The sequence below is a fragment of the Pseudophryne corroboree genome, chromosome 4, assembly GCF_028390025.1.
Source record: "Pseudophryne corroboree isolate aPseCor3 chromosome 4, aPseCor3.hap2, whole genome shotgun sequence".
Lineage (NCBI taxonomy): Eukaryota > Metazoa > Chordata > Amphibia > Anura > Myobatrachidae > Pseudophryne > Pseudophryne corroboree.
The window spans coordinates 131807616-131820069 of record NC_086447.1 but is presented as its reverse complement, the minus strand read 5'-3'; the positions used below and the strand labels follow the sequence as shown (position 1 = coordinate 131820069).

Genomic DNA, 12454 nt, shown 5'->3' with positions numbered 1-12454 from the left:
ATTACTAATGAACCCCTTATTCTTGATTACAAATCTAGCTCGAGATCATTCTGAAACGTACATTCTTCCCATAGGTTATGGGTTCCCTTGCAGATAAGAAGCCAGAACAAGCTCAAAGGATCTCGGGCATCCTTGTAAAGCGGAACTTTAACTATCACATCCTGTCGCCAAGTGACCTGTCCAGTAAGTGCACTGCATGAAACCAACATGTAATGGATTTACTAGATCAGGAGTGGCCAACCAGTCAGAGGCAAAGAGCCACTATCATTTTTGTGCGCACACCTTTCAGTATGACGTTAGTAGGAGTATGACCTCATAGCATAACCCCGTTTTTCATCATGTTGTACAGTGCCACATACATATAATGCTTCAGTACAGTGCCACATACATATAAAAATGTAAAAAACTGGGTGCCTCCACAGTGCCAGATACATATATGCCCTCACAGTGCCAGATACATATATGCCCTCACAGTGCCAGATACATATATGCCCTCACAGTGCCAGGTACATATATGCCCTCACAGTGCCAGGTACATATACAGTATGCCCCACAGTGCCAAATATCATACATGCCCCACAATGCCAGATAGATACACATGTCCCCCCAGTGCCAGCTATGCCCCCAGTGCCAGATACACATGTCCCCCCAGTGCCAGCTATGCCCCCAGTGCCAGATACAGATGTCCCCACAGTGCCAGATACACGTATCCCCACAGTGCCAGCTATGCCCCCAGTGCCAGATACACATGTCCCCACAGTGCCAGCTATGCCCCGAGTGCTAGATACACATGTTCCCCCAGTGCCAGCTATGCCCCCAGTGCCAGATACACATGTCCCCACAGTGCCAGATACACATGTCCCCACAGTGCCAGCTATGCCCCCAGTGCCAGATACACATGTCCCACGCAGTGCCAGCTATGCCCCCAGTGCCAGATACACATGTCCTCACAGTGCCAGCTATGCCCCGAGTGCTAGATACACATGTTCCCACAGTGCCAGCTATGCCCCCAGTGCCAGATACACAAGTCCCCACAGTGCTAGCTATGTCCCGAGTGCTAGATACACGCCCCCAGTGCCAGATACACATGTCCCCACAGTGCCAGCTATGCCCCCAGTGCCACATACATATGTCCCCACAGTGCCTGCTATGCCCCCAGTGCAGACACATATGTCCTCCCAGTGCCAGATATGCCCCCACAGTGCCAGCTATGCCCCGAGTGCTAGATACACATGTCCCCACAGTGCCAGCTATGTCCCCACAGTGCCAGATACACATGTCCCCACAGTGCCAGATACACATGTCCCCACAGTGCCAGCTATACAAGTCCCCACAGTGCTAGCTATGCCCCGAGTGCTAGATACACGCCCCCAGTGCCAGATACACATGTACCCACAGTGCCAGCTATGCCCCCAGTGCCACATACATATGCCCCCACAGTGCCAGATATGCCCCCAGTGCAGATACATGTGTCCCCACACTGCCAGCTTTGCCCCCAGTGCTAGATACACATGTCCCCAGTGCCAGATATGCCCCCACAGTGCCTGCTATGCCCCCAGTGCACATACATATGTCCCCACAGTGCTCAAACCCCCCTCCCCCTGCTCACCGCGCTGCTGCTGCTCAGTGCTCACTCTCCGGCAGCGTCTCTCTTCAATTAGGCGCCTGTCCGTGGGCCAATCAAAGCGCACGTTCCGGCAGCCAATCAGGACCCTTAGCTGCCGGTCCGCGAGCTCTGATTGGCTCACAGGCCGGCGCCAAATTGAAGAGAGACACCGCCACCGGAGAGGCGTGGCTGGGGGCAGCGGTGGCCAGGAGCCGACCGAGCCGTATGTGGCGGATGAAAGAGCCACATGCGGTTGGCCACCGCCGTACTAGATTCATCAGCCATGTCTCCTACAGATTTCCCATTGCTTAATATCCCAGGAAGTGTAACGTATCCTGTAAATAGCTGCTGTCTTGTTGCAGGTTACACTGATTTGGCCATGAGCACTGTGACCCAAACACAAGCCATTCCATACACAGGCCCCTTCAACCTGCTGTTCTACCACTTACAGCAACTCACAGGTGCGTATCATATTATGAATCATGTTGTTAAATTGCGATGTTGAGCTTTTCCACAGCGGCGGCGTGCTTTACTGTGACTTCCCCTGATCCGTTTCTAACTAAGGTTGAAGTTTTCACACCAGCATCTGGTATCGTGGCTTTCCAGCAGGTCTCTGCATGTTGTACTAGCCAGGGTACATATTACACCTTGATTAACAGATCACGTTCACATTGCGCAGTTTATGGTGTATCAGTTAAATTATTGTTTGTTCTGTGTGACCTATTATTAAAGGTATTTGTCTTCATTTTGGGGGGGGGGGGGATAAACAAGAGATCACGTATCTGCATGCTTAGTCATTCATATGGCGAGAGTTATTCCCCTGTATTTAGAATTTATAATCTAATTCAATTTTTTATTTATTTCAATAGGGGGTGCCACCGGTATAGTAGGGTTACAGACATCAAAAAATTAGGAGAAAAAAATACTGTATAATTGGCGCACATTAAAATTAAAACTTAACTACTAATGTCCTTTTTGGTATTAAATAATTGTGATATTCAGTCACAGTTGGTTAAAGTATAACCGTGAGAATTAGAGGTTAAAATCAGACTAACCCAAACATTTAAATGTTTATGAATATAGGGGTATATGCAATAGCGGGCGAATCGCGGCATTAGATCCGCCTCTGTGTGATTCGCCCGCTATCGCCAGCTGCAGCCCTGTCGCCGGGACGCTGGTTTCACTATATTCAATGTAAAACTGATTCGCCCCTCCCGCAGGCGGATCCAGGCCAATCGGCGAGCAGTGGGCGTGCTGAATTCGCCTTCCTGCCCAATAGCTAGGAACGGTAAAATCATGGAAAAAAATGGCGTGGGGTCCCCCCTCCAAAGCATAACCAGCCTCGGGCTCATTGAGCTGGTCCTGGTTCTAAAAATGCGGGGAAAAAAATGACAGGGGATCCCCCGTATTTTTAAAACCAGCACCGGGCTCTGCACCTGATGCTGGTGCCAAAAATACGGGGGACAAAACGAGTAGGGGTCCCCCGTATTTTTAACACCAGCATCGGGCTCCACTAGCTGGACAGATAATGCCACAGCCGGGGGTCACTTTTATATAGTGCCCTGCGGCCGTGGCATCAAATATCCAACTAGTCACCCCTGGCCGGGGTACCCTGGGGGAGTGGGGACCCCTTCAATCAAGGGGTCCCCCCCCCCCAGCCACCCAAGGGCCAGGGGTGAAGCCCGAGGCTGTCCCCCCCCATCCAATGGGCTGCGGATGGGAGGGCTGATAGCCTTTTTGTGTAAAAAAAAAAGATATTGTTTTTTCCATTAGTACTACAAGTCCCAGCAAGCCTCCCCTGCAAGCTGGTACTTGGAGAACCACAAGTACCAGCATGCGGGAGAAAAACGGGCCCGCTGGTACCTGTAGTACTACTGAAAAAAAAATACCCAAATAAAAACAGGACACAGACACCTTGATAGTAAAACTTTATTTCATACGTCGACACACACATACTTACCTATGTTGACACGCCGACTGCAACGATCTCCGACGATCCGAGGGTACCTGTCAAAAAATTATACTCACCTTCCAGCGTCCGTCCAGAGGTCCAGGTCCAGTGGTAAATCCACGTACTTGGCAAAATAAAAAACGATCAGCGAGCCATACGTACTAGAAAGGAGTGTAATGTTTTCACATTACACTACTTTCTCCCGAATGCCGGGACATCACGTGACTCTTGTCACTGATGTCCCTTCAGCCAATCAGGAAGCGCTACTTCCGTGGCGCTCAGCTGATTGGCTGGACGCCGTCTGTATTCTGACAGCGCCTTGCAAAGCCGCTCCATTACTTTCAATGGTGGGAACTTAGCGGCTAGCGGTGGGGTCACCCGCCGGTCACCGCTGACCGGCGGGTGACCTCACCGCTAGCCGCTAAGTTCCCACCATTGAATATAATGGAGCGGCTTTGCAAGGCGCTGTCACAGCGATCAGCCAATCAGGTGAGCGCAACGAATTTGCGCTTCCTGATTGGCTTAGAGACCTGTCAGTGACAACTGTCACTGTCAGATCTTAATCGTGGAAAGGTGACCCATGTGTCAACATGGGACACCTTTCAGTCCGTTATGGAGCGGGTAAATGCGCTTTCTTTTTTTGCCAAGTACGTGGATTTATCTCTGGAGCCTGTTGAGGTGAGTATATTGATCTTTTATTTTCAGGTACCCCGGGATTCTACATGGAGAAGAGGACCGATGTCGGCGTGTGAACATAGGTAAGTATGTGTGTGTCGGCAGTGTGTAATAAAGTTTTACTGTCGACGGTGTCTGTGTCCTGTTTTTATTTGGGTATTTTTTTTTCAGTAGTACTACACGTACCAGCGGGCCCGTTTTTCTCCCGCATGCTGGTACTTGTGGTTCTCCAAGTACCAGCTTGCGGGGGAGGCTTGCTGGGACTTGTAGTACTAATGGAAAAAACAATATCTTTTTTTTACAACAAAGGCTATCAGCCCTCCCATCCGCAGCCCATTGGATGGGGGGGGACAGCCTCGGGCTTCACCCCTGGCCCTTGGGTGGCTGGGGGGGGGGACCCCTTGATTGAAGGGGTCCCCACTCCCCCAGGGTACCCCGGCCAGGGGTGACTAGTTGGATATTTAATGCCACGGCCGCAGGGCACGGCATAAAAGTGACCCCCGGCTGTGGCATTATCTGTCCAGCTAGTGGAGCCCGGTGCTGGTGTTAAAAATACGGGGGACCCCTACTCGTTTTGTCCCCCGTATTTTTGGCACCAGCATCAGGCGCAGAGCCCGGTGCTGGTTTTAAAAATACGGGGGATCCCTGCCCGATTTTTCCCCTGCATTTTTAGAACCAGGACCAGCTCAATGAGCCCGAGGCTGGTTATGCTTTGGAGGGGGGACCTCACGCCATTTTTTTTTCTGATTTTACGTTCCAGCAATAAAAAAAAAAAAATATTATTTTAAAAAATATATAAATAATATTTGTGCCTCCCCCAAAAAAAAAAAAAAAACCTAATCCCTTCTAATATAAATAGATCTACTATTCCCAAAAAAAAAAACACAAAAAAAAACATGTTTAAATTTTTTTTATTGGTTTTCACCCTCCAAAGTGTGGCGGATGGAAAATCGCGAATTTGCTGTCTAAAAGCACTGCAGGCGAATTTCCAAACTTGAATTGAATATGCTGGAGGCGAATTGCAGCATCTGTACCATTGCAGAAAAGGCGAATTCGGAAAAACGCGAATTGAAAAAAGGCGAATTTTGACGGGCCGTTTTTTTGCGAAAAATGACTGCACTGCATAGGCGAATTGATTTTTGGAGGCGAAAACGGCCCGGAATTCGCCTTTTTTGCCGATTCGCCCGCTATTGCATATACCTCATAGAGTGTAATAAAGATTGAAAAGCAATGTCCATCTATTGTTAACTGTTCTGCTTGTAATATTTAGCCACACATCCGAGAGAACCTAGTGTAGAACCTGGCTTTTATTTAAGCAGGATATAAATCCTAGGATATCTTATTTAGATACACACTAGTGTTTCCAGTAAGTTTCAGTTCAAAGATTGTCAAATTATTGTTCTCAGACAGCGTTGTATTTTAATGTCTGTAACTTATGGGTATATTGGCCCTCATTCCGAGTTGTTCGCTCGTTATTTTTTTGTCGCAACGGAGCGATTAGTCGCTAATGCGCATGCACAATGTCCGCAGTGCGACTGCGCCAAGTAAATTTGCTATGCAGTTAGGTATTTTACTCACGGCATTACAAGGTTTTTTTCTTCGTTCTGGTGATCGTAATGTGATTGACAGGAAGTGGGTGTTTCTGGGCGGAAACTGGTCGTTTTATGGGCGTGTGCGAAAAAACGCTAACATTTCTGTGAAAAACGCGGGAGTGGCCGGAGAAACGGAGGAGTGTCTGGGCGAACGCTGGGAGTGTCTGTGACGTCAAACCAGGAACGACAAGCACTGAACTGATCGCAGATGCCGAGTAAGTGTCGAGCTACTCAGAAACTGCTAAGAAGTGTCTATTCGCAATTCTGCTAATCTTTCGTTCGCAATTTTGATAAGCTAAGATTCACTCCCAGTAGGCGGCGGCTTAGCGTGTGCAAAGCTGCTAAAAGCAGCTTGCGAGCGAACAACTCGGAATGAAGGCCATTGCTCCAATAAGACACTTCAATATTGAATAAGTCCTGTTTAATTATTGACAATCTGATGAAATGAGATCAGTACATTAAATGATGATTGCAGCCACAGCGCTGGAAATCTTTAGTACAATATATATCCGCTTGAATAACAGGGCACACACTTTAGTACCTGGTGTTATTAGTAACGTATATCAACAGAATATAAATGTGGACCTGATGTCTATAATTCTAGTGCACACTGGGGGTAATTCTGAGTTGATCGCAGCAGGAACTTTGTTAGCAGTTGGGCAAAACCATGTGCACTGCAGGGGAGGCAGATTTAACATGTGCAGAGAGAGTTAGATTTGGGTGTGGTGAGTTCAATCTGCAATCTAAATTGCAGTGTAAAAATAAAGCAGCCAGTATTTACCCTGCACAGAAACAAAATAACCCAGCCAAATCTAACTCTCTCTGCAAATGTTATATCTGCCCCCCCTGCACTGCACATGGTTTTGCCCAATTGCTAAAAAATTTCCTGCTGAGATCAACTTGGAATTACCCCCACTGTGTAAGTCTTGGTAATCCTTCTAGGCTGATAACTGGTATACAATAGTATCTGTTATGCATCACTGTTACTTAGAATTGAAACAATCATGAATACTAAACATTGTAAGAAAATTAGCCTTTGTTGAAATGCACGTTTATTTGGCTCAGGTGGCGTGTCACAGACTGCAGTGGTGTCCAATATTCTGCTATATAATTTCTAGTGTAGTTAGTATAAACATCAGGCATTAATTCCCTGTATTTTGGGTATTAATAAATAACTCTTGATGGGGCAGCTGTTTGTATTATATGTTTATAATCAACCAGACAGCGGAATTGTGGTGATAAAGTAGATTCTCGCTGCTGTAATTGTGTACATATATAATGTATTTTCTTGCACCTAATTTCTACCCGTATCAGGAGAAGTGGAAGAGATTGAAGTGAATGACAAGGATTCTTTGAGGGTTTTCAGGGCGATCACGGTGGTGAAGGAGCAAGGCATGGTGATGTTGGAGGTGAGGATTTTCCTCTTTCATTAGACTGAGAGATGTGCTATATCCACTGGAGCAATACTCCTGCATTGTATGCAATCCCTATGTCTGCCACAGCATGTTATGTGGTTCGTCTGTACACAAGTTGGGTCATTCCTTTTGGTCGAATGGCAGTATCAGGGCTGGTTTGCCAATTGCACCATTCAAACCTAACTATGCCGCATTTGCATTGATGGTGGAGTGGGCATGGTTAGCATTGTGAGGTGAAAGAGACATTCCCTCGAGCCCTGGGACTTCCAGTTGTGTCCTATGTTCAAAAGGATTTTCCTCAATAATATGGGCAGATTTACACAGGACTTACCGCACAGCTGCAGCTCCCGGGTTTAACGTCTGTTGTTATTCAGGGGCAGATGTATTAACCTGGAGAAGGCATAAGGAAGTGATAAACCAGTGATATGTGCAAGGTGATAAAGGCACCAGCCAATCAGATCCTAACTGTTAATTTACATATTGGAGCTGATTGGCTGGTGCCTTTATCACCTTGCACATTTCACTGGTTTATCACTTCCTTATGCCTTCTCCAGGTTAATACATCTGCCCTTCAATTAGTTGCCAATTTCCACGTGCAGCAAGCACCCAGCGGACTTGCATTCCCCCTAGCTCCCTGGTTAAGTGTCCTGAGCTATGGAATTACCCAACGCAGTATGCCCCAGAGGGTGCACTTAATGCACCGATTTCCTTGCGGCTACTGAGGCTGGGAGGGAAATTTGTGTTACGTGCCTCCTCTGGGGCTTACCACACGGGGCAGCGTTAGTAATGGAATAGCTGAGGGCAGAGCTGCAGCTGTGCGGTAAGCCCTGCGGCTAATTGGTGCAAATTTTTAATCCTTGACGATCTTTCCCTTTTTAATTTACTGCTTTTATATTTCATCATCATTTCATAGGTCCCTCTCCGTTTTGGAGGTCTGTGTAGAATCTAAACCCTGTACAAATTAAAATAGTATTACCCTTTTTACTGTTGAATTAAATATCCCTCTTGTTTCTCTAATACACGTTGTGTTGGTCATCTGACAAAATATTTTGAGCTATGTAGGTTTATCACATCAGGTGTGCTCTTGATCACCTGTCATTTCTTCCTATAGTGGGTGGCCAACCCATCTAACGATATGTATGCTGACACTGTGGCCACAGTCATCCTGGAGCTACAGTCAAACCCTCGCACCCAGAAAGGTAATGCTCTTCTCAGTTGATGCCTACATCAAAGATCCATCTCTGGAGAGGAGACTAATGACCATTAAGCCTATAATTCAAGTTTACTTTTATTAGGGCTCGACAATTATTTTAAAATGTATGAGTCGACCAAAATTTTTTTTTTTTTATATGGTACCATTCATTAATAGCTGACTATACTCCTAAACTTTATCTCCCATCAATCTATTCTATACCTCAATCCTCTGCTGTATGTCACTCCTCTATCCCCATCTTTTTATGGCACAGAGAGAAGGGCGCAGTCTCACAATGGCGTGTGATAAGAAAAGTACACTGCTGCTAGGCTTTTATTTAGGCTGCACTATTAAAGCAGGAATCCCAAATAAGTTAAAAAAAAAATGTTTCTTTCATATACAGATGTCTTTTTCTGCACCTAGCGTCTATACGCCATATGGAAAGGAGCGCGGTGCAACTGAGGCCCTCCCGAGAGGAGTGACATGTTGTCATTTTCTTTACATTTTGCTTGTTTTACACATCGCAGGTGCAGCGCAGAACCGCTCACAGTGTACCAGAGATGCTGGGCTGCGACACTCACTGCACAGTAGTTACTTTTTACACATGTACAAAGTCATAAATTAAGCACTACGGAACGTGGGGTGAGAAAATGCCACAGCTGCTGCATTGGAGCCCTTTGTTCCACACAGTCACGTGTAGATGTACAGAATTCGCACATCAAATCGGTGTAATGTAGCAATATAGTTTTGATACTGCAAGTTGTTTTATTTATACAAGTAAGACACACATTTTCGAGTGAGTATGACACTTGGTGCTGCAGAGTCACCCAGGACCCGGCAAGGAAAAAGGAGCTGTTTGGTGCAACTAAAGCCACAGTGTATAAGGACACCTGTAAATATAGCAAGTTAAGTACGTTTTTTTTAAGCATGCATCTGATGCATAGTATCTATAAAAAAAAAAAAACCCGTAGCTGCCAGACACCAGCTCACAGTTCAGCATTTCATATGGGTGTGAAAGGAGGGAAAGAATTTTATGGTGCGCAGAGTCTGTAAAGATTTGTATCTCAGCCCTCCAACTTCCCCAGGAACGGTTTCCCCTTTACACATAATACCTTCTATCCAGATCCATACTTTTTGCTAGATGTGTCAGGACTCTGAATGGATATGAACAGACCATGAAAGGCTTTGTATATATAAAATGTGAGGTTTCAGATCTGAAATAGATTGTTTGGGGTTTTTTTTTCCCAGCGGTGTCGCGCAAAGTCAGCAAAGAAGTGGACATGGAATCATACAGGAAAAGGCTGGAGATCATGCTGCAGTAAGTATTGCAAGGTGCCTCTCTCTGCTGTAAGTGATTGTAGCCGTCTGTGCGGTCTCTTCAGTGGATAAGTGGGGAGGGCATTCTTTGATGACCACAGACTGTGTTCTGCTTTGTCTTACGCATTGCTTTTGGTTTCAGGGACATGTTTGGTGATGAGTGTGTGAATAATAACACTGATGACACGATCACCGTAACGGTGGATGGGAAAACAGCCGTTTTGTCTCTGGAAACACGGGTATGTGAATCTCGTGTAGAGCGTCTGGTGTGAATACCAATGGCACTGTAAAGGCTAGGATAATATGAACGTCAGTAGCGACAGCCTCCCCCAGTCACATCACATTTATATGGTGATTCTCTGGTGGGAAAGTCTGATGGAGGGAGGAAGAGTCCTAGGCCTGGATGTCGGCATCATGTGACCTGCTCACATCTTACTGGGATACTCTACAGCTGGGCTCTCCTCCTGCTACTAAGTACTAATCACAGTATATATTACCCCAAAAACTTCTGTGGCCTTTTTTTATATTTTTATAGTATTCTGTCTTTTTTACTAATCTAGTCCAAGTCTTCCTGAAGCTATAAGCAAAAATATGGATGGCAAGATTGACACATCTGACATCGGAAAGATTTAGCTGTTAGAGTGACGTAGTACATACAACACCGGATTGGGGAATAATGACATACTATTGTGGAATAGAATAGTAAATATAATTGAAAACTTTATGAAGCACAGTTGTTTTACCCAGCTCCCTATTTTCCATAGAGTTATAACCATAATGTTTAAGGCCCACACACACAAGCAATAAAATGCATGGAGCTTATGTCAATCTAGTACATATTAGGAAAAGAAAGCAAGCGTCTCAGTGGCTGCTGAGATACTGCAAATAGGTGTTATTTCAATTTTCTCACTACTTTCTTTTAATTTGCCAGTCACAGTATGTGTAAGATAACAAACACACATACTCTTGGGCAGTGCAGTCATTACTACAGATACACTGAGCAGTCAAAAGTAAGAAAAGAAAAAAACTCAAATTGCGTTATATTAGGTGGGTTAGATAAATGTGTAGGTCTCTTAAATTCTATTGTTTAAGAGGGACGCATTTAGCATCCCGGCGGTCATGTGACTGATGCCGGAATCCCAACACTACATGGGAGCGCGGCGCCAGATCAGACAGCCAACATCTCGTAGGTAAGTATCGGGGTCTTGGTTAAGCACTAGGTGGGGTTAGCCCTAGCCACTCCCCGGAGGGAGGGGGTGTTAAAAAATACTTACCCCCTCCAACGTCTGGATGCTGCTGTCAGTCATGTGACTCTCTGCATCCTGTCCCGTTTAAGGGTGCTTTCTTTTTCTTGCTCCATCTCCCACCTCCCAGAAAAAGGTGGTGGTGTGGGGTGTTAAGTATTTTTATTTAGTATTTTATTTATTCAGGCAAAACTCCATCTTAACCGTTGTTTTCTTCCTTAGACCGTGGAATGTGAGGAAGGAATTGATGAAGATGAAACACTGCGGGAGTTAGTACAACTAGCTGCTCAAAGATTATATGATGCTCTTGGCCCAGCAAAACTTTAACACATGACTCGATGTATGTTTGCCAGTTAAATTTCTTCACGTCTGTTTTTTGGGTGGGGGGGGGGGTTGTGTTTTTTTTAATATGTATGTCATTCCATGCAGTTTGTTATACTATTGGTGGTCAGCCACTTTTTAGTTGGGACCTGAGCTTGAAGCATCAGTCTGGTAGTGCTTTTTGGGAGCCAAAAAAAATGGCTGTTCACGTTAAAATGAATTACCTATCGGACCCCACATATAGGTTCTTGGGCCCCATCAGGTATAACCATGCCAGAATTCAGTGACCTCACATGTCTTAGTGATATAACTATATCCTCATGAGTGGATAGGCCACATCCTCATATGCTACCTACAAAGTGGCCGTCCGCATGTGTGTTTTCAGGAGGTAAACCTTTACTATATGTCACTAATATTTCCATATATCATATCCATGATATTGTACGTATCAGCCAGTCACGGTACTCCGACATTGCAAGTTTTCATGCTGACCTCTGTGGGGAGTGACAATTGTGATGTGAATGGATGCAATGAAAGGGCACATTGCAGCTATCACAATGGATTGCATCTCCCTCATCCAGCAGTCTCTATTTATCAAGCCTGTTCTAGGCTGAGATATATATTACACTGCTCCTTCAGGATAATACCATGTAGGGAAACACGTGGAATCAGTCCTTAATGAGTGTTAATAGGATGTTTCATGCTGTAAATAATTTGTTGTAATACTGAACTGTGAATACTCAGCAGCAAAACATTAAAGTTTTTATAAAGAGTCTATTTAGTCATCTGTTTTCTATTTAATCTTTGTGGGCGAAGGTGTATATATAACAAATATACCATGCTAATATAATGCGCAAAAAAAACATGCAGCCTGGGATATTAAAATCCATCTACCTTATATGATTCTTGGATGCAGTGGCTTACTGCAAACTCTGTTGAAGGTGGACATTATCACTAATGATTGGTCTGACCATTCGATTGTTTTGGCTTCCATTGACCTGTTGAATTTACAAAAGGGCCACCATTCTTGGAAGTTAAATTAAACTCTCCTTCACATCCCACATTTCAAAGAGTACATTAAAACTCAATTGCAAGACTGTTTTGACATTAATGTTACAGACGATATTTCCCTCCCACTAAC

The 12454-nt window shown here is 45.2% G+C and overlaps 1 protein-coding gene across 1 annotated transcript in view; it reads left to right on the top strand.

Moving 5' to 3' along the window:
* Nucleotides 1-12088, top strand: part of CPSF3 (cleavage and polyadenylation specific factor 3) — a 44146-nt gene extending 32058 nt beyond the window's left edge. Inside the window, exons 12-18 of the mRNA XM_063915443.1 lie at nucleotides 75-183; nucleotides 1969-2067; nucleotides 7139-7233; nucleotides 8351-8438; nucleotides 9680-9749; nucleotides 9891-9987; nucleotides 11215-12088. Of these exons, the coding sequence (XP_063771513.1) occupies nucleotides 75-183; nucleotides 1969-2067; nucleotides 7139-7233; nucleotides 8351-8438; nucleotides 9680-9749; nucleotides 9891-9987; nucleotides 11215-11319 (663 nt within the window). The 3' untranslated portion in view covers nucleotides 11320-12088. The remainder of the gene's footprint in view (nucleotides 1-74; nucleotides 184-1968; nucleotides 2068-7138; nucleotides 7234-8350; nucleotides 8439-9679; nucleotides 9750-9890; nucleotides 9988-11214) is intronic.
* The last annotated feature ends 366 nt before the right edge of the window (nucleotides 12089-12454 follow it).